The 23,179-nt window shown below is 45.7% G+C and overlaps 1 protein-coding gene across 1 annotated transcript in view; it reads right to left on the bottom strand.

Annotated features, from left to right (window-relative positions):
- Positions 1 to 8,157: 8,157 nt before the first annotated feature.
- Positions 8,158 to 23,179, bottom strand: part of LOC139256735 (E3 ubiquitin-protein ligase MARCHF4-like) — a 63,109-nt gene continuing 48,087 nt past the window's right edge. The window contains exon 4 of the mRNA XM_070874286.1: positions 8,158 to 8,650. Coding sequence (XP_070730387.1) covers positions 8,328 to 8,650 — 323 coding nt within the window. The 3' untranslated portion in view covers positions 8,158 to 8,327. The remainder of the gene's footprint in view (positions 8,651 to 23,179) is intronic.

The following is a 23,179-nucleotide window of genomic DNA, read 5'->3' as shown; positions in this document are numbered from 1 at the left end:
AGGAGGCTCTTCCGACCTGCCCGCTCCCCTCCGCACAGGGTGCCCAAAGATCAGGAGCGTGGGACTGAAGTGCGGGCAGAATTTGAGGAGCAGCCCCTTCAAATAATGGAAGAGGGGCTGCAACCTCACACACTCTACGTCGGCGTGGAACACGGAATCCTCTAGACCCTCCAGTCCGACAACCCTGAGATCTCTGCGCTCCTCCAATTCTGGCCCCTTGTCTATTCCCGATTATAATCGCTCCACCATTGGCGGCTGTGCCTTAAGCTGCCTAGGACCTAAGCTCTGGCATTCCCTCCCTAAACCCCTCCGCCTCTCTCTCCTCCTTTAAGATGCTCCTTAAAACCTACCGCTTTGAGCATGTTTTTTGTCACCCGTCCTATTTTCATCTTATGTGGCTCGCTTTAAAATTTGATAACACTCCGATGAAGTGCATTGGGCTGATTTACTATGTAAAGGTGCTATATAAATGCAAGTCGTTCAGTTGGAGCAGATTCAATAGTAACATTCAAAAGGACATTGGATAAATACTTGAAGGAAAAAAATGGACAAGACTATAGGGAAAGAGCAGGTGAATGGGAATAATTAGATAGCTCATTCAAGGAGATGGCACAGGAACAATGGGTCAAATGACCTCCGGTGCTGGCTCATTCATTTTGACCATCTGTACAATGGGAATATAATAATGGATCAGACTATCTGTACAATGGGAATATTTTACATAGGATTACATAGAATATACAGCCCAGAAACAGGCCAATGAGCCCAACCAGTCCACACTGGTGTTTATGCTCCACAAGAGCCTCCTCCCATCCTTGATACTGCGTGCCGTCCTGGTCACCGCGTTACAGGAAGGACGTGATTGCATTGGAGAGGGTACAGAGGAGATTTACCAGGATGTTGCTGGGAGTGGAGAATTTTAGCTATGAGGACTGATTAGATAGGCTGGGTTTGTTTTCCTTGGAACAGAGGAGGTTGAGGGGAGACCTCATTGAGGTGTATAAAATTATGAGGGGCGTGGATAGAGTGGATAGACAGGGCCCATTTCCCTTAGGAGAGGGGTCAACAACCAGGGGGCATAGATTTAAAGTAATTGGTAGAAGGTAGAAGTGGATAAATGTGAGGTTATCCACTTTGGTGGTAAAAACAGAGAGACAGACTATTATCTGAATGGTGACAGATTAGGAAAAGGGAAGGTGCAAAGAGACCTGGGTGTCATGGTACATCAGTCATTGAAGGTTGGCATGCAGGTGCAGCAGGCGGTTAAGAAAGCAAATGGCATGTTGGCCTTCATAGCAAGGGGATTTGAGTACAGGGGCAGGGAGTTGTTGCTACAGTTGTACAGGGCATTGGTGAGGCCACACCTGGAGTATTGTGTACAGTTTTGGTCTCCTAACCTGAGGAAGGACATTCTTGCTATTGAGGGAGTGCAGCGAAGGTTCACCAGACTGATTCCCGGGATGGCGGGACTGACCTATCAAGAAAGACTGGATCAACTGGGCTTGTATTTACTGGAGTTCAGAAGAATGAGAGGGGACCTCATAGAAACATATAAAATTCTGACGGGGTTAGACAGGTTAGATGCAGGAAGAATGTTCCCAATGTTGGGGAAGTCCAGAACCAGAGGTCACAGTCTAAGGATAAGGGATAAGCCATTTAGGACCGAGATGCGGAGGAACTTCTTCACCCAGAGAGTGGTGAACCTGTGGAATTCTCTACCACAGAAAGTTGTTGAGGCCAATTCACTAAATATATTCAAAAAGGAGTTAGATGTAGTCCTTACTACTAGGGGGATCAAGGGGTATGGCGAGAAAGCAGGAATGGGGTACTGAAGTTGAATGTTCAGCCATGAACTCATTGAATGGCGGTGCAGGCTAGAAGGGCCGAATGGCCTACTCCTGCACCTATTTTCTATGTTTCTATGTTTAGAGGGGATTTGAGGGGAAATGTCTTCACCCAGAGGGTGGTGGGGGTCTGGAACTCACGGCCTGAAAGGGTGGTAGAGGCAGAAACCCTCACCGCATTTAACAAGTACTTGGATGTGCACCTGAAGTGCCGTAACCTACAGGGCTACAGACCGAGAGCTGGAAAGTGGGATTAGGCTGGGTAGCCTCTTGTTGGGCGGCGCGGACACGATGGGCCAAATGGCCTCCTTCCGTGCTGTAAACTTCTAAGATTCTTCATCTCACCCTATCAGCACATCCTTCTATTCCCTTCTCCCTCCTATGCTTATCGAGCTGCCCCTTAAATGCATTTATACTATTTGCTTCAACTGCTCTCTGTGGTAATGAGTTCCACATTTTCAGCACTCTGTGCAAAGAAGTTTCCTCTGAATTCCCTATTGAATTTCTTGGTGACGATCTTATATTGATGGCCTCTAATTTTGTTCCTCCAAACAAGTGGAAACATACTCTCTGTGTCTACTCTATCAAAACCTTTCATAATTTTAAAGACCTCTATTAGGTCACCCCCTACCTTCACTTTTCAAGTGAAAAGCGACTCAGTGTGGCCATCCTTTTCTGACAGTTATAACCTCACAGTTTTATCATCCTTGGAAATATTTTTTGCACCCTTTGCACTAGGGTGCACTAGGGGATAAGGGGTTATGGGGAGAGGGCAGGTAAGTGGACCTGAGTCCATGATCGGATCAGCCATGATCGTATTAAATGGCGGAGCAGGCTCGAGGGGCCGTATAGAAACATAAACATAGAAAATAGGTGCAGGAGTAGGCCAGTCGGCCCTTCGAGCCTGCACCGCCATTCAATATGGTCATGGCTGATCATTTTTGCAACTTCGGTATCCCATTCCTGCTTTCTCTCCATACCCCTTGATCCCTTTAGCCGTAAGGGCCACATCTAACTCCCTTTTGAATATATCTAATGAACTGGCCTCAACAACTTTCTGTGGTAGAGAATTCCACAGGTTCACAATTCACAATTATGGCCTACTCCTGTGCCTATTTCTTATGTTCTTATGTCCTGGCAAATCAAATAACTAGGGCTGCAGAGAGGGCTTTAAACTAATTATTGGGGGGGGGGGCGGGGGGTGAGGAGGATTCAGGTGAGCAAAAATTTAAAAAGTCAAAGAACAAGGAAAAGGCAATAGATCAGGGTAATGGGGGAAATGATAACCAGAGCGTGCCAGGAAGGAACAGAATGTAGAAACATAAAGGTGAATCAGAAAGTGGGGTCAAAGCAGGAAAAAATGGTAAAAAAACAAATTTAAAAGCTCTTTATCTGAATGCACACAGCATTCGTAACAAAATAGAGGAGTTGCCGGCACAAAGTGATACAAATGGGTATGATCTGATAGCCATTACAGAGACGTGGTTGCAGGGTGAACAGGATTGGGAACTAAATATTCAGGGGTATTTGACAATTTTGAAGGACAGATAGAAAGGAAAAGAAGGTGGGGTAGCACTGTTAATAAAGGATGGGATCAGTGCGTTAGTGAGACATGATATTGGCTCAGAGGATCAAGAGGTTGAATCAGTTTGGATGGAGATAAGAAATAATAAGGGGAAAAAGTCGCTGGTGGGCATAGTCTATAGGCCCCCTAACTGTAGCTACACTGTTGGACGGAGTATAAATCAAGAAATAATGGAGGCTTGTAATAAAGGAACGGCAATAATCATTGGCGATTTTAACCTTCATATTGATTGGACAAAGCAAATTGGCCAGGGTAGCCTTGAGGAAGAGTTCATAGAGTGTATCCAGGATAGTTTTCTTGAACAGTACGTTGCGGAACCAACCAGGGAGCAGGCTATCTTAGATCTGGTACTGTGTAATGAGACAGGATTAATAAATGATCTCGTAGTAATAGGAATGAGTGACCATAATATGGTTGAATTTCAAATTCAGTTGGAGAGAGAGAAAGTTCGTTCTCAAACCAGTGTCCTAAGCTTAAATAAAGGAGACTACAAAGGTACGAGGGCAGAGTGAGCTAAAGTGGACTGGGAAAATAGATTAACGTATGGGACGGTTGATGAGCAGTGGCAGAAATTTAAGGAGATATTTCATAACTCTCAACAAAAATATATTCCAATGAGAAGGAAAGATTGTAAGAGTAGGGATAACCATCCATGGCTAACGAAAGAAATAAGAGAGGGTATCAAATTGAAAACAAGGGCATACAATGTGGCCAAGACTGGTGGGAGGCCAAAGGATTGGGAAACTTTTAAAAGCCAGCAAAGAACGACTGAAAAAATGATAAAGAGAGGGAAGATAGATTATGAAAGTAAACTAGCACGAAATATAAAAACAGATAGTAAGAGTTTCTACAGGTACATAAAAAGGAAAAGAGTGGCTAAAGTAAATGTTGGTCCCCTGGAGGATGAGACTGGGGAATTAATAATGCAGAACAGGGAAATGGCAGAGACATTGAGCAAATATTTTGTATTGGTCTTCACAGTAGAAGACACTAAAAACATCCCAATAGTGGATAATCAAGGGGCTATAGGGAGGGAGGAACTTAATACAATCACTAATGAAGTAGTACTCGGTAAAATAATGGGACTAAAGGCGGACAAGTCCCGTGGACCTGATGGCTTACATCCTAGGGTCTTAAAATAAGTGGCTGCAGAGATAGTGGATGAATTCGTTGTAATCTACCAAAATTCCTGGATTCTGGGGCAGTCCCAACGGATTGGAAAACCGCAAATGTAATGCCCCTATTTAAAAATGGAGGCAGACAAAAAGCAAGAAACTATAGACCAATTAGCCTAACATCTGTGGTTGGGAAAATGCTGCAGTCCATTATTAAGGAAGCAGTAGCAGGACATTTGGAAAAGCATAATTCAATCAAGCAGAGTCAGCATGGTTTTATGAAAGGGAAATCATGTTTGCCAAATTTGCTGGAGTTCTTTGAGGATGTAACGAGCAGGGTGGATAAGGGGAAACCAGTGGATGTGGTGTATTTGGAATTTCAGAAGGCATTCGATAAGGTGCCACATAAAAGGTTACTGCACAAGATAAAAGTTCACGGGATTGGGGGTAATATATTATCATGGATAGAGGATTGGCTAACTAAAAGAAAACAGAGAATCGGGATAAATAGGTCATTTTCCGGTTGGCAAACAGTGACTAGTGGGGTGCCGCAGGGATCGGTGCTGGGTCCTCAACTATTTACAATCTATATTAATGACTTGGATGAAGGGACCGAGTGTAATGTAGCCAATTTTCCTGATGATACAAAGATGGGTGGGGAAAGCAAGTTGTGAGGAGGACACAAAATCTGCAAAGGGATAGAGACAGGCTAAGTGAGTAGGCAAAAATTTGGCAGATGGAATATAATGTGGGAAAATGTGAGGTTATCCACTTTGGCAGAAAAAAATTGAAAAACAAATTATAATTTAAATGGAAAAAAATTTCAATGTGCTATAGTACAGAGGGACCTGGGGGTCCTTGTGAATGAAACACAAAAAGTGAGTATGCAGGTACAGCAAGTAATCAGGAAGGCAAATGGAATGTTGGCCTTTATTACAAGGGGGATAGAGTATAAAAGCAGAGAAGTCCTGCTACAACTGTACAGGGTATTGGTGAGGCTGCACCTAGAGTACTGCATCCAGTTTTGGTCTCCATATTTAAGGAAGGATATACTTGCAATGGAGGTTGTTCAGAGACGGTTCACTAGGTTGATTCCGGAGATGAGGGGTTGACTTATGAAGATAGGTTGAGTAGGTTGTGCCTATACACATTGGAGTTCAGAAGAATCAGAGGTGATCTTATCGAAACATATAAGCTAATGAGGGAGCTCGACAAGGTGGATGCAGAGAGGATATTTCCACTCATAGGGGAAACTAAAACTAGGGGACATAGTCTCAGAATAAGGGGCCGCCCATTTAAAACTGAGATGAGGAGGAATTTCTTCTCTCAGAGGGTTGTAAATCTGTGGAATTCTCTGCCCAGCACTCTGGGTCGTTGAATATACTTAAAGCGGAGATAGACGATTTTTAAGTGATAAGGGAGTGAAGGGTTATAGGGAGCGGGCAGGGAAGTGGATCAGATCAGCCATGATCTTATTAAATGGCGGAGCAGGCTCGAGGGGGCAGGTGGCCGACTCCTGCTCCGATTTCTTATGTTCTTATGTTCCAGTGCCTCTATGTTCTTTTTATAATTTGGAGACCAGAACTGTTACACAGTACTCCAAGTATGGTCTAACCAAGGTTCAATAGAAGTTTAACATAACTTATTGACTTTTCAATTCTATCAGTCCAGAAATAAACCGGAGTGCTTCTTTAGCGTTTTTTTGTGGTCTTATTAACCTGCTTTGCTACTTTTAGTGATTTTTGAATTTGTACTCCCCAGATCCCTTTGCACTTCTACCCCACTATCTGCACAATGGGAAATTCATAATGGATAAGACTATCTGTACGATGGAATGTTATTAGATTGTTGTTAAAGGAGGAGAGAGGTGGAGAGGTTTAAGGAGGAAACTCCAGAGCTTAGGCCGCTGAATGCACGTCTGCTAAGGGTGGAGTGATTAAAATCGGTGATGCGCAGGAGGCCAGAATTTGAGAAGCGCAGATATCTCGATGGCTTGTAGAGTTGAAGGAGACTACAGAAATAGGGAGGTGGTGAGGCCATGGAAGGATTTGAAAACAAGAATGAAAATGTTTTTAATTGAGGTGTTGCTAGGTCAGCGAGCACAGTGGGTGATGGGTGAGTGGGACTTGGTGCAAGTTAGGACACGGGGCAGTGAGCAAAGGGGGTGATGGGTGAGCGGGACTGGGTGCGAGTTAGGACACGGGGCAGTGAGCAAAGGGGGTGATGGGTGAGCGGGACTCGGTGCGAGTTAGGACACGGGGCAGTGAGCACAGTGGGTGATGGGTGAGCGGGACTTGGTGCAAGTTAGAACACGGGACAGCGAGCACAGGAGTGATGGGTGAGCGGGACTTGGTGCGAGTTAGGACACGGGCAGAGAGCACAGGAGTGATGGGTGAGCGGGACTTGGTGCGAGTTAGGACACGGGGCAGTGAGCACAGGGGGTGATGGGTGAGCGGGACTCGGTGTCAGTTAGGACACGGGGCAGTGAGCACAGGGGGTGATGGGTGAGCGGGACTCGGTGCGAGTTAGGACACGGGGCAGTGAGCACAGGGGGTGATGGTTGAGCGGGACTCAGTGAGAGTTAGGACATGGGGCAATGAGCACAGGGGGTGATGGGTGAGCAGGACTCGGTGCGAGTTAGGACACGGGCAGCGGGCACAGGAGGTGATGGATGAACGGGACTCAGTGAGAGTTAGGACATGGGGCAGTGAGCACAGGGGGTGATGGGTGAACGGGACTTGGTGTGAGTTAGGTCACGGGGCACAGGGGGTGATGGGTGAGTGGGACTTGGTGCGAGTTAGAACACGGGGCAGCGAGCACAGGGAGTGATGAGTGAACGGGACTCGGTGTGGGTAGGACACGGGACAGCGAGCACAGGGGGTGATGGGTGAACGGGACTCGGTGCAAGTTAGGACATGTGGCAGCGAGCACAGGGGGTGATGGGTGAATGGGACTTGGTGTGAGTTAGGTCATAGGGCACAGGGGGTGATGGATGAGCGGGACTTGGTGTGAGTTAGGAAAGGGGCAGCGAGCACAGCGGGTGATGGGTGAACGGGAGTTGGTGTGAGTTAGGACACGGCAGCCGAGTTTTGGATGAGCTCAAGTTTATGGAGGTTGGAAGATGGGAGGCCGGCCAGGAGAGTGTTGTTAAATTAGTCAAGTCTCGAGGTAACAAGGGCACGGACAAGGGTTTCGGCAGCAGACGTGCTGAGGCAGGAGCGGAGACGGACGATATTGCATCGGTGTAAGTTGGTGGTCTTGGTGATGGAGCAGATAAGCTCATCCTGCAGTCAAATATGACACCAAGGTTGCGAACACTCTGGTTCAACCTCATACAGATAGATGCCAGGGAGAGACAATGGGAATATCGTAATGGACAAGACTAAGTGTACAATGAGAATATCAAGCCTGGATCAGCGTGAGGTTATCTAGGCTTTGTAATCAGCCATTGTTTGACTCTCTAGCGATTTGGCTCAGAACTGGAGTTAAAAGAATGAGATTGTGTTGAGAGAATTGTTTGTAACAGTTGTGGCCATTTTTATCTCGTTTCACAGGCAGTTCAGATTATACAGTGACTGTAATTTGTGAACTGGACTCATTTCCATTGTCCTGTGTGGCCTCGATCGCGGCCTATCTCCACAGGCAGTCCTGGTAGATTCACGGTGCCAGGTACTGTCCTTCTACCATCCGTCTCCCAATCTTAACCTCTTCGTTCTTCCTCCCGTGGTCATTCCCATGTTTTAACGATGCCTTGCCAAGATGTCCTTAAGGCAGCTCTTGTCATCAGACTGTCGTCACCCTCATGACCAGTTCTCTGCTTGTGCTCGTTTGATGCCTCTGTTCATTAGGCCTCAGGTGGCTGAGAATGTGTAGAATGGTGTATGCACAGTGGTGATTGGACATGGTCCCTATTGGCCGGTTGCCCCTGGAACTGTTGTGTGTGGTAGACGAGCGATCGGCCCGTGAGTTCCTGTTACGGTTCGTGACGCCCTTCTGATCCTCCGTGTCCTTGGATTTTTCATAGTTCAGTACTTTCCACTGCTGGTTAACAGCTTGCCAACGTTTAAAGATTCGATAAACAGACGGTCCCTCATGGATAATCAGTCCTGGAAAGGCAGAATGCAAAGCATAATCAAAGGTCTGGTCACTGTTACTGCAGGAGCACAGCACAATTCTAGTTACTTGTGACGATAAAATCACTGAAATTTTAACACAAAATGAGACATATTGGCTTCCTGTGTCTAGGCTTGTGCTGGCTCCCCATTGGAGCTTATAAGAACATAAGTATTATGTCTGTAATGTACTTATGAATGACTCCACGAGGCAATGTGTTGTACTCAAACTGTAGTGACCTTGGTCCTTTATTCGTAACTCCAGAGGGAGGCACATGCATGGTGGGCAGCCTTTTATACTGGGCCCCGCACACCTATGCAGGTGACCCTCAGGTCTCCCACCACAGTGCCCTCTGGTGGACAGCCTCTGCCACAGGGGCAGGAAACCCCGGTCTCCACCAGTTGCACTCTCTAGTGGTGCCAGCATAGTATGCACACAGTGTAAACCTTATTGATAGTACATCAGGTAACAAGTCTCCATCTTATGCAACTATACAGTGACTACACAGAGAGTATATCTATAGTCTGCATATATAACAATAAGAACATAAGAAATCGGAGCAGGAGTAGGCCATTCAGCCCCTTGAGCCTGCTCCGCCATTTAATATGATCATGGCTGATCTGATCATGGACTCAGCTCCACTTCCCTGCCCGCTCCCCATAACCCCTTATCCTCTTATCATTTAAGAAACTGTCTATTTCTGTCTTAAATGTATTCAATGTTGCAGCTTCCACAGCTCTCTGGGGCAGCGAATTCCACAGATTTACAACCCTCTGAAAGAAGAAATCTCAGTTTTAAATGGGCGGCCCTTAATTCTAAGATCGTGCCCCCTAGTTCTAGTCTCCCCTCTCAGTGGAAACATCCTCTCTGCATCCACCTTGTCAAGCCCCCTCATAATCTTATACGCTTCGATAAGATCGCCTCTCATTCTTCTGAATTCCAATGAGTAGAGGCCCAACCTACTCAACCTTTCCTCATAAGTCAATCCCCTCATCTCCGGAATCAACCGAGTGAACCTTCTCCGAAGCAAGAATATCCTTTCGTAAATATGGAAACCAAAACTGCACGCAGTACTCCAGGTGTGGCCTCACCAATACTCTGGATCAGTTCCTATGGACTGGAGGGGAGCTAATGTAACACCACTGTCGATCAGCGACAGTCTAACTAGTGAAGCACGGACTTGATGCACTGCTGCTCAGGGATATCCAGGAAACTGACTGGGCCAAGACCCTGTGGGCTGGGTGAAGCTTTTTACCATCTGCTCCCTCCTGCGGTGTTGGGATCGGGCCGAATGGGATCCAGGGCAAAGCGGCAAGTTGGATCCAAAATTGGCTCAGAGGCAAGAAACAAAGGGGAATGGTTGATGGGTGTTTTTGTATCCAGTGGGGGTTCCACAGGGCTCAGTGCTGGGTCCCTTGCTTTTTGTGGTGTATATCAATGACTTGGACTTGACTGTTGGGGATATGATTAAGAAGTTTGCAGATGACACTAAAATAGGCCGTGTGGCTGATAACGAAGAAGAAAGCTGCGGACTGCAGGAAGATATCGATGTACTGGTCAGGTGGGCAGATCAGTGGCAAATGGAATTCAATCCGGATAAGTGTGAGGTAATGCATTTTTTGGAGGGCTAACAAGGCAAGGGAATACACATTAAATGGTAGGACACTGAGAAGTGTAGAGGAACAAAGGGGAACTTGGAGTGCAGGTCCATAGATCCCTGAAGGTAGCAGGCCAGGTAGATAAGGTGGTTAAAAAGGCATACGGAATACTTGCCTTTATTAGTCGAGGCATAGAATACAAGAGCAATGGGTTATGCTTGAACTGTATAAAACACGGGTTAGGCCACAGCTGGAGTACTGCGTGCAGTTCTGGTCACCACATTACAGGAAAGATGTGATTGCACTGGAGAGGGTACAGAGGAGATTTACAAGAATGTTGCCTGGACTGGAGAATTTTGGCTATGAGGAAAGATTGGAGATGCTGGGTCTGTTTTCTCTGGAACAGAGGAGGCTGAGGGGCGAAACATAGAAACATAGAAATTAGGTGCAGGAGCAGGCCATTCTGCTGAATTATAAATTTCTCCCAGTCCTCAGGTTTGCTGCTTTTTCTGGCCAATTTATATGCCTCTTCCTTGGATTTAACACTGTCCCTAATTTCCCTTGTTAGCCATGGTTGAGCTACCTTCCCCGTTTTATGTTTACTCCAGACAAGGATATACAATTGTTGAAGTTCATCCATGTAATCTATAAATGTTTGCCATTACCTATCCACTGTCAACCCTTTAAGTAACATTTGCCAGTCTATTCTAGCCAATTCACGTCTCATACCATTGAAGTTACCTTTCCTTAAGTTCAGGACCCTAGTCTCTGAATTAACACTGTCACTCTCCATCTTAATAAAGAGTTCTACCATATTATGGTCACTCTTCCCGAGGGGGCCTCGCACAACAAGATTGCTAATCAGTGCTCTCTCATTACACAATACCCAGTCTAGGTTGGCCAGCTCTCTAGTTGGTTCCTCGACATATTGGTCTAGAAAGCCATCCCTAATACACTCCAGGAAATCCTCCTCCATAATGTTGCTACCAGCTTGGTTAGCCCAATCTATATGTAGATTAAAGTCGCCCATGATAACTGCTGTACCTTTATTGCACGCATCCCTAATTTCTTGTTTGATGCTATCCCCAACCTCACTACTACTGTCTGGTGGTCTGTACACAATTCCCACTAGCGTTTTCTGCCCTTTGGTATTCCGCAGCTCCACCCATACCGATTCCACATCATCCAAGCTAATGTCCTTCCTTACTATTGCGTTAATTTCCTCTTTAACCAGCAACGTTACCCCACCTCCTTTTCCTTTCTATCTATCTTTCCTGAATGTTGAATACCCCTGGATCCTGAGCAACCCACCTTGGACCCTACCTTTTTTGATCCCCCAACATACACACCAGTGGCAACCGGCACCACGTTTAACCACGAAGCAGAACCCATCATCCACAGCAGCCCACCGAGGGCCCAACAAATGATTCAACAACACCAGCTTTCACACCGAGATGATCAAGGCCCCAGATCGACTCACATTGTAAATAGTTACACTATTGACTTGGGGGGCGAGTGTTGTTATATATGTATACTTGTATTTACTCTGTACAGCCACCAGAGGGCTCATCCCCTGGAGTCCCAAGGGATCCCATAATCCCTTGGGAGCACAGATATTTAAGGAGGCTTCACAGGTTGGAGAGGCACTCTGGAGACCTGCAATAAAAGACTAAGGTCACACTTTACTTTGAGCTCACAGTGTTCAGCAGACTCTTTCTCCATACACAACAGGAACGGCTTAATTTCATCTTGCATTTCCCCGGGAACCGCCGACCAGCTCCCATTAAGGACACAGCTTTTTACAAGTGATAGCACAGGGTCTTGGCTGATCCAGGTCCTGATCTGGCGAGCCGTGACGGGTGACCCCTCGCTCTCAAAAGCATCCATTACCAGAAGCAAGTCTGCGGGTTGCACCATTTCCACCCCGGTGGTGGGTAATGGTAGCCGGCTGAGGGGGTCAGCGCAGTTCTCAGTGCCTGGTCTATGGCGGATTACATCATCATAAGCAGACAATGTTAGTGCCCGTGTTTGGATGCGGGATGTAGCATTGGTGTTGATGCCTTTGTGAGAGCAGTGAGGTAAGCGGTTTGTGGTCGGTTTCGTGATCGAACCGGAGTCCAAATAGATATTGGTGCATTTTCTTAACCCCGTATACACATGCTAAAGCTTCTTTCTCAACCATACTGTAGGCTCTTTCAGCCTTAGATAAACTTCTAGATGCATATGCAACCGGTTGCAGTTTGCCTGACACATTGGCTTGCTGTAACACACAACCGACCCCGTACGAAGATGCATCACAAGCTAGTACTAAACGTTTACACGGGTCATACAATACAAGGAACTTGTTAGAGCATAGCAGGTTTCTGGTCTTGTTAAAGGCTGTCTCTTGAGATTTACCCCAGACCCAGTCGTCATCCTTGCGTAGCAATAAATGCAAAGGTTCCAGCAAAGTGCTCAACCCCGGTAGAAAGTTAGCAAAATAGTTGAGGAGTCCCAGGAACGAACGCAGCTCCATCACATTCTGTGGTCTGGGTGCATTCTTGATGGCCTCCGTCTTGGAGTCCGTGGGTCCGCCGCAATTTTTCTCCCCAGAAATTCGACCTCTGGTGCCAGGAAAACACACTTGGAGCGTTTCAGTCTGAGTCCCACTCTGTCCAGTCGCTTTAGAACCTCTTCCAGGTTGTGCAAGTGTTCGGTGATGTCACAACCAGTGATCAGGATGTCGTCTTGGAACACCACGGTGCTCGGAACCGATTTCAGCAGACTCCATGTTCCTCTGGAAGATGGTTGCAGCCAAGCGAATCCCAAAAGGGCATCTGTGGTACACGAACAGTCCTTTGTGCCTGTTGATGCACGTCAGCTCCTGTGTCATGTAAGCAGAGGTTAGATCTAGCTTGGTGAACGACTTTCGTTGAGTTGCAAATTGGTCCTCCACTTAGGTAGTGAGTACTGGTCCTGTAACGAGACTCGGTTGATCGTTACCCACAGATTCTGACCGTCCCTTCGCTCTTTAGCACTGGCACGATTGGACTGGCCCACTCACTGAACTCGACTGCCGATATGATTCCCTCTCGTTGAAGTCTGTCCAGCTCAATCTCGACTTTCTCTCGCATCATATATGGGAGTGCTCGGGCCTTGTGATGAACAGGTCGTGCCCCAGAAACAAGGTGGATCTGCACCTTGGCGCCTGTGAAGTTGTCGATGCCTGGCTCAAATAACGGCAGGAATTTGTTTAGCACCTGGACGCGCGAGGCGTCATCCACCGAAGACAACGCTTTGATGTCGTCCCAGTTCCATCGTATCTTTCCTAGCCAGCTTCTGCTGAACAGAGTTGGGCTATCGCCTGGTACAATCCATAGTGGTAAATCATGCACCATTCCATCTTATACTTTCACTGCTGCACTGCTGATAACAGGTATGAGTTCTTTGGTGTAAGTGCACAGCGTTGTGTGAATCGGGCTCAGTTTTGGTTTCTGTGCCTTGTTGCCCCACAGTTTCTCAAAAGCCTTCTGGCTCATGATTGATTGACTTGCCCCCGTGTCCAATTCCATGGAGACTGGAATGCCGTTAAGTTTAACTTTTAACATTATCGGAGGGCTTTTGGTGGTGAAGGTGTGTACCCCATACACTTCCTCTTCAACCTCAGGTTGAGTCGCCTCTCCTGCTCGTTCAGTGTGATCCGCGCTGGATTGGTCGTCCTCTGCTGACTCTGCCACGTGGTGGGTCCGAGGTCGTTTGCACATTCGCTAGAGGTGCCCCATTATTCCACAGCCCTTGCACACGTAGTGCTTGAATCGACATTGATGGGCTCTATGACTGCCCTCGCAGCGCCAGCATGGTGTTAATGGATTCGCATTCACACCCTACAGCGGCCTCTGAGTCACCCGAGGCCAGGTCTCTGCAGTGTTGGCCCTGCCATGTACAGTTCTGCCTGCTGAAGGCATTATTTTATGCACAGTACTTGCCGGTGAGCTTCGATGTTGTGAATATATCTGTTTCGTGTTGTCGTTCATGGACATGTAAACCTGGGCTATTGCGATGGCCTTGCTCAGATCTAGGGGTTCGGCAGACAGCAGTTTGCGAAGAATGACCTCGTGGCCGATTCCAAGCACGAAAAAGTCCCGCAACATTTCCTCCAAAGATCCGGCAAATTCGCACTGTCCCGCAAGGTGTTTTAGGTCGGTGACAAAGCTCGCCACGTTCTGGCCCTCGGAGCGGTGGTGCGTGTAAAAGCTATACCTGGCCATTAGTGGACGCTCTCCTTCGGCTTGAGGTGTTCCCGAACCAGAGTGCATAGCTCTGTGTAAGTCTTGTCTGTTGGTTTGACCGGTGCCAGCAGATTTTTGAGGAGGCCATATATCGAAGACCCACATACGGTGAGGAGAATCGCCCTGCGCTTGACCGTGTCCAGTACGTTGGCCATGAAGTACTGGTCGTGATACTCAATGGAGGCTTCCCAATCATCACCTTCAACAAATCTCTCAAGAATACCAATGGCAGCCATTACCGCGTGAAAGTTCATGATCTGTAACTCGTCGCCAATTATTATGTTCAGAATAACTCCACAAGACTGTGTTGTAAGCTAAAACCATTGTGACCTTGGTCTCTTTAATGTAACTCCAAAGTGAGGAAGCAGCAAGGTGGATTACCTTTTAGATCTGCATGCCCAGGGTGCACAGGTGACCCTTAGGTCTCCCACAGGTGTGGCCCCTGGTGGCAAGTCTTACACATTGGTGAGGTTTACATACATAACAGATTAATTCTGCAAATTGCAGATGCTCAGAATGCAGACATGCGGATAGAAACTCTACAACTTTTCTGGGGTAAACATTTCCAGTTGGAGCCCAGATTTTGGACACGGGGTGTGGCCTTGAAGTAAATTTTTGAAGGAACATAAGAACAGGACGAGGCCACTCAGTCCCTCCAACCTGTTGTGCCATTAAATGTGATCATGGGCTGATCTGTATCCTAACCTGTTTTGGCTCCATAACCTTTTGTACCTTTGTCTAGAAAATAACCGATCAATCTCAGATTTTAAATTATTAATTCAACGTCTACTGCTTTTTGTGGGAGAGTTCCACACTTTACCCGCTTTGCATAATGATGTGTTTTCCTAACTTCTCTCCTGAATGATTTGGCTCTAATTTTAAGGTACTGTCCCTTTGTTCTAGACTCCCTCCATCCCTAACCAGTGGAAAACATCTCATTGAGATCCCCTCTCATCCTTCTAAACTCCAGTGAATACAGGCCCAGTCGATCCAGTCTCTCCTCATATGTCAGTCCTGCCATCCTGGGAATCAGTCTGGTGAACCTTCGCTGCACTCCCTCAATAGCAAGAACATCCTTCCTCAGATTAGGCGACCAAAACTGAACACAATATTCCAGGTAAGGCCTCACTAAGGCCCTGTACAACTGCAGTAAGACCTTCCTGCTCCTATACCCAAATCTCCTAGCTATGAAGGCCAACATACCATTTGCCTTCTTCACCACCTGATGTACCTGCATGCCAACTTTCAATGACTGATGTACCATGACACCCAGGTCTCATTGCACCTTTTCCTAATCTGCCGCCGTTCAGATAATATTCTGCCTTCGTGTTTTTGCCACCTTCCGGAAACACTAGGGGACCGAGGGTCTAGTGAGAAGGAGGAACTGAAGGAAATCTTTATTAGTCGAGAAATTGTGTTAGGGAAATTGCTGGGATTGAAGGCCGATAAATCCCCAGGGCCTGATAGTCTGCATCCCAGAGTACTTAAGGAAGTGGCCCTAGAAATAGTGGATGCATTGGTGATCATTTTCCAACAGTCTATCGACTCTGGATCAGTTCCTATGGACTAGAGGGTAGCTAATGTAACGCCACTTTCTAAAAAAGGAGGGAGAGAGAAAACGGGTAATTATAGACCAGTTAGCCTGACATCAGTAGTGGGGAAAATGTTGGAATCAATTATTAAAGTTGAAATAGCAGCGCATTTGGAAAGCAGTGACAGGATCAGTCCAAGTCAGCATGGAATTATGAAAGGGAAATCATGCTTGACAAATCTTCTGGAATTTTTTGAGGATGTAACTAATAGAGTGGACAAGGGAGAACCAGTGGATGTGGTGTATTTGGACTTTCAAAAGTCTTTTGGCAAGATCCCACACAAGAGATTGGTGTGCAAAATTAAAGCACATGATATTGGGGGTGATGTACTGACGTGGATAGAAAACTGGTTGGCAGACAGGAAGCAGAGAGTCGGGATAAACAGGTCCTTTTCAGAATGGCAAGCAGTGACCAGTGGGATGCTGCAGGGTTCAATGCTGGAACCCCAGCTATTTATAATATACATCAATGATTTAGATGAAGGAATTGAATGTAATATCTCCAAGTTTGCAGATGACACTAAGCTGGGTGGCAGTGTGAGCTGTGAGGAGGATGCTAAGAGACTGCAGGGTGACTTGGATAGGTTAGGTGAGTGGACAAGTGCATAGCAGATGCAGTATAATATGGATAAATGTGAGGTTATCCACTTTGGAGGCAAAAACAAGAAGGCAGAATATTATTTGAATAATGACAGATTAGGAAAAGGGGAGGTGCAACGAGACCTGGGTGTCATGGTACATCAGTCATTGAAGTTTGGCATGCAGGTACAGCAGGCGTTGAAGAAGGCAAATGGTATATTGGACTTCATAACTAGTGGATTTGAGTATAGGAGCAGGGAGGTCTTACTGCAGTTGTACAGGACCTTGGTGAGGCCTCACCTGGAATATTGTGTTCAGTTTTGGTCTCCTATTCTGAGGAAGGACGTTCTTGCTATTGAGGGAGTGCAGCGAAGGTTCACCAGACTGATTCCCAGTATGGCAGGACTGACATATGAGGAGAGACTGGATTGACTGGGCCTGTATTCATTGGAGTTTAGAAGGATGAGAGGCGATCTCATAGAAACATAAAATTCTGACGGGACTGGACTGGTTAGATGCAGGAAGAATGTTCCCAATGTTGGGGAAGTCCAGAACCAAGGGACAGTCTAAGGATAAGGGGTAAGCCATTTAGGACCGAGATGAGGAGAAACTTCTTCACGCAGAGAGTTGTGAAGCTGTGGAATTCTCTACCGCAGAGAGTTGTTGATGCCAGTTCGTTGGATATATTCAAGAGGAAGGTAGATGTGGCCCTTACGGCTAAAGGGATCAAGAGGTATGGAGAGAAAGCAGGAAAGGGGTACTGAGGTGAATGATCAGCCATGATCTTATTGAATGATGGTGCAGGCTCGAAGGTCTGAATGGTCTACTCCTGCACCTATTTTCTATGTTTCTATGTTTATCAGGACCTTCAGACTTTCTATCGGGGACAGACCAGCCTCCAGCCCGTGGTCCACCCCCGTTCTGCCGCTGACTCCCACCCACATGAATTTGGGAGCTCGGCGGGTGGGAGCTCAGTTGTGCCACTCGGCCGTCCGCTGACGTCAGCGGGCGCTTCCCGGCGGCTCTCCCCTCCCGCCCGCCCTCGGCCACCTCGAAAGTGACACTGGGCGGATTTTGCAGAGGAATGTCGGTGGTGGTGGGCAGTAAGTTGATCAATTTCAGCCCCTAAGTAATCAAGGTCCAATACAGGTTTAGCATAACTTCCCTGCTTTTCAATTCTATACCTCTAAAAAATAAACCCTAGTGCCTGGTTTGCTTTTTTATGGTCTTGCTAACCTATGTCGCTACTTTTAGTGATTTGTGTATTTGTATTCCGAGATCCCTTTGATCCTCTACCCCACCCAGACTCACACCCTCCAAATAATAAGTGACCTCCCTACTCCTCCTCCCAAAATGTAATACCTCACATTTATCTGTGTTGAGCTTCATTTGCCAATTATATGCCCATTCTGCAAGTTTATTAATGTCCCCCTGTAATTTGTTGCAGTCCTCCTCAGTATTGACTATCCCCCCAATTTGGTGTCATCCGCAAACTTAGAAATGGTGTTTTTGATTCCAAAGTCTAAATCGTTAATATAAATTGTAACAGCCGTGGTCCCAGCACTGATCCTGGTGGAACACCACCACCCACCTTCTGCCACTGTGAATAGCTGCCCTTTACCCCCACTCTCTGCTTTCTGTCTTGAAGCCAGCTAGCGATCCATTCTGCTCCTTGTCCCCTGACTCTGCATTCTCTGACCTTGTTCATCAGTCTATTATGGGGTATCTTATCGAAGGCCTATTGAAAATCTAGATACATTACATCTACTGCATTATCCTTGCCTACTCTTTCTGTTACCTCTTCAAAAAAGTCAATGGGGTTGGTCAAGCAAGACTTTCCCTTTTGAAATCCATGCTGACTACTCATTATTATATTTTTGGTTTCCCGGTGTTTATTTTCTCCTTCAGTAGGGATTCCATTATTTTTCCTACCACCGATGTTAAGCTGACTGGTCTATAATGCCCTGGACATATTCTATCCCCCTTCTTAAATATAGGTATAGCTATCCATCAGTCCTTAAATCCACAAATCATTACAAATGGGTATGATTTGGTGGCCATTACAGAGACATGGTTGCAAGGTGGCCAGGACTGGGAATTAAACATACAGGGGTATCTGACGATTCGGAAAGATAGGCAGGAAGGGAAAGGAGGTGGGGTAGCTCTGTTAATAAGGGATGATATCAGGGCAGTTGTGAGAGATGATATTGGCTCCAATGAACAAAATGTTGAATCATTGTGGGTGGAGATTAGAGATAGTAAGGGGAAAAAGTCACTGGTGGGCGTAGTTTATAGGCCCCCAAATAATAACTTCATGGTGGGGCGGGCAATAATCAAGGGAATAATGGAGGCATGTGAAAAAAGAATGGCAGTAGTTATGGGGGATTTTAACCTACATATCGATTGGTCAAATCAAATCGCATGCGTATAAGGTAGCCTGGAGGAGGAATTCATAGAATGCATACGGGATTGTTTCTTAGAACAGTATGTAACAGAGCCTACAAGGGAGCAAGCCATTTTGGATCTGGTCCTGTGTAACGAGACAGGAAAAATAAACGATCTCCTCGTAAAAGATCCTCTCGGAATGAGTGATCACAATATGGTTGAATTTGTAATACAGATTGAGGATGAGGCAGTTGTGTCAGAAATGAGTGTACTATGCTTAAACAAAGGGGACTACAGTGGGATGAGGGCAGAGTTGGCTAAAGTAGACTGGAAACAAGGACTAAACGGTGGCACAATTGAGGAACAGTGGAGGACTTTTAAGGAGCTCTTTCATAATGCGCAACAAAAATATATTCCAGTGAAAAAGAAGGGCGGCAAGAGAAGAGATAACCAGCCGTGGATAACCAAGGAAATAAAGGAAAGTATCAAATCAAAGACCAATGCGTATAAGGTTAGTGGGAAACTAGAGGATTGGGAAGATTTTAAGCAACAGCAAAGAATGACTAAAAAAGCAATAAAGAAAGGGAAGATAGATTACGAAGGTAAACTTGCGTAAAACATAAAAACAGATAGTAAAAGCTTTTACAGATATATAAAATGGAAAAGAGTGACTAAAGTAAATGTTGGTCCCTTAGAAGATGAAAAGGGGGATTTAATAATGGGAAATGTGGAAATGGCTGAGACCTTAAACAATTATTTTGCTTCGGGCTTCACAGTGGAAGACACAAAAACCATGCCAAAAATTGCTGGTCATAGGAATGTGGGAAGGGAGGACCTTGAGACAATCACTATCACTAGGGGGGTAGTGCTGGACAGGCTAATGGGACTGAAGGTAGACAAGTCCCCTGGTCCTGATGAAATGCATCCCAGGGTATTAAAAGAGATGGCGGAAGTTATTGCAGATGCATTCGTTATAATCTACCAAAATTCTCTGGACTCTGGGCAGGTACCAGCGGATTGGAAAGCAGCTAATGTAACGCCTCTGTTTAAAAAAGGGGGCAGGCAAAAGGCAGGTAACTATAGGCCGGTTAGTTTAACATCTGTAGTGGGGAAAATGCTTGAAACTATCATTAAGGAAGAAATAGCGGGACATCTGGATAGGAATAGTGCAATCAAGCAGACGCAGCATGGATTCATGAAGGGGCAATCATGTTTAACTAATTTACTGGAATTCTTTGAGGATATAACGAGCATGGTGGATAGAGGTGTACCGATGGATGTGGTGTATTTAGATTTCCAAAAGGCATTCGATAAGGTGCCACACAAAAGGTTACTGCAGAAGATAAAGGTACACGGAGTCAGAGGAAATGTATTAGCATGGATAGAGAATTGGCTGGCGAACAGAAAGCAGAGAGTCGGGATAAATGGGTCTTTTTCTGGTTGGAAATCAGTGGTTAGTGGTGTGCCACAGGGATCGGTGCTGGGACCACAACTGTTTACAATATACATAGATGACCTAGAGGAGGAGGCAGAGTGTAGTGCAACAAAATTTGCAGATGACACTAAGATTAGTGGGAAAGCGGGTTGTGTAGAGGACACAGAGAGGCTGCAAGGAGATTGGGATAGGTTAAGCGAATGGGCTATGGTTTGGCAGATGGAATACAATGTCGGAAAGTGTGAGGTCATCCACCTTGGGGAAAAAAACAGTAAAAGGGAATATTATTTGAATGGGGAGAAATTACAACATGCTGTGGTGCAGAGGATCCTGGGGGTCCTTGTGCATGAATCCCAAAAAGTTAGTTTGCAGGTGCAGCAGGTAATCAGGAAGGCGAATGGAATGTTGGCCTTCATTGCGAGAGGGATGGAGTACAAAAGCAGGGAGGTCCTGCTGCAATTGTACAGGGTATTGGTGAGGCTGCACCTGGAGTACTGCGTGCAGTTTTGGTCACCTTACTTAAGGAAGGATATACTAGCTTTGGAAGGGGTACAGAGACGATTCACTAGGCTGATTCCAGAGATGAGGGGGTTACCTTATGATGATAGATTGAGTAGGCTGGGTCTTTACTCCTTAGAGTTCAGAAGGATGAGGGGTGATCTTATAGAAACATTTAAAATCATGAAAGGGATAGACAAGATAGAGGCAGAGAGGTTGTTTCCACTGGTCGGGGAGACTAGAACTAGGGGGCACAGCCTCAAAATACGGAGGAGCCAATTTAAAACCGAGTTGAGAAGGAATTTCTTCTCCCAGAGGGTTGTGAATCTGTGGAATTCTCTGCCCAAGGAAGCAGTTGAGGCTAGCTCATTGAATGTTTTCAAGTCAAAGATAGATAGATTTTTAACCAATAAGGGAATTAAGGGTTATGGGGAGCGGGCGGGTAAGTGGAGCTGAGTCCACGGCCAGATCAGCCATGATCTTATTGAATGGCGGGGCAGGCTCGAGGGGCTAGATGGCCTACTCCTGTTCCTAATTCTTATGTTCTTCTGTTCTTATGTCCTCTGGCATGACACCTTTTTCTTACGAATTATTAAATCTCTTCCTTAGATTCTTTTAAAATGTGTGGATGCAATCGATCCAGACCAGGGTTTTAACCTCTTTGAGGTTCATTAGTTTATTTAATATATCCCCCCTTATTTTAAATGCAGTTATCTCATTACTAATCTCATCATACAATGTCATGTCCACCTGTTCTATCTCCCTGATAAATACTGAAGCAAAATAATTATTTAATATTTCTGCCATCTCTCTATCATTACAACTTTTATTTATATAGCACCTTTAACGTAATAAAACATCCCATGGCGCTTCAAAGCAGTGATATAAGACAAAACAGATAAATTTGACACCGAGCCACATAAGAAGAAATTATGGCAGATGACCAAAAGTTTGGTTAAATAGGTGTTTAAGGAGCGTCTTAATGGAGGAAAGAGAGGTAGAGAGGCGGAGAGGTTTAGGGAGGGAGTTCCAGAGCTTGGGGCCCAGGCAACAGAAGGCACGGCCACCAACGGTGGAACGATTATAATCAGGGATGCTCAAGAGGGCAGAATTTGAGGAGCGCAGACATCTCGTGGGATTATGAGGCTGAAAGAGATTACAGAGCTAGGGAGGGCGAAACCATGGAGGGATTTGTAACCAAGAATGATAATTTTGAAATCGAGGCATTGCTTAACCGGGAGCCAATTAGGTCAGCGAGCACAGGGTGATGGGTGATGCTGGAGTGGGAAGAGAAGTCATTTCAAGAGATTTTCTGGCTACGATTAGATTGATAAGAATGGAACCTATGGTATTATCCTGTCTATTCCTGAATTGGCCCTATTCCCATCCCAACCGTCCTTTTTTACTGATGTGCCTGTAAAATATTTTACTATTTTGTTTTATGATCCTTGATAATGTAATTTCTTCATTCCTTTTTGCCTTCCTAATTGTTTTTTTTGACTTCTCTCCTAATCTCTTCATATTCTCCATTATCTTGCACTCCCCTGCTTAATGTATGCCTCTTTCCTCACCCTCAATTGTTCCCTTATGGCTTTATTCATCCATGGAGTCTCATTAGTGTTTAGTTTGTTCTTTCCTTTTTGCGGAATTTACCGATCCTGCACTCTGTTGAACACCGTTTTAAATGTTTCCCATTGTGGTTCTACATCGTTGTTGCCCATTTTATTTTCCCAAGTTCTATTCTCAGCTCCTCAAAATCAGCTTTTCTCCAATCTATTACCCTGGTTTTCATCATACTTGTGTCCTTCTCAATTATAAAGTGTATTATATTACGGTCACTATTGCCTAGATGTTCCTCTACTTTTGCTTCTCCTATCTGCTCTGGTTCATTTCCCATTACTAGAGCCAATAGAGAATCCTCCTTTGTTGGGCTTTTTACATATTGGGTTACACATTGTCGAATATCCATTGCCTTATCCCCCTTACCTACCTCTTAATATCGGGGTAGTTGAAATCCCCCATGATTATTATTCTATGTTTTTTACTGCAGATGCTAGATGTTGTATAGCTGTAGCAACATTTCCTCCCCTTTATATTCTAGCCCTCTAGATAAAAAGGCTAACACTCCATTGGCATTTTTGATTATTTTTGTACCTGACCATTATATT

This window comes from Pristiophorus japonicus, chromosome 3 (genome assembly GCF_044704955.1).
Source record: "Pristiophorus japonicus isolate sPriJap1 chromosome 3, sPriJap1.hap1, whole genome shotgun sequence".
Taxonomy (NCBI): Eukaryota; Metazoa; Chordata; class Chondrichthyes; family Pristiophoridae; genus Pristiophorus; species Pristiophorus japonicus.
The sequence above is the reverse complement of the archived record's forward strand: the minus strand, read 5'-3'. Positions and strand labels throughout refer to the sequence as shown.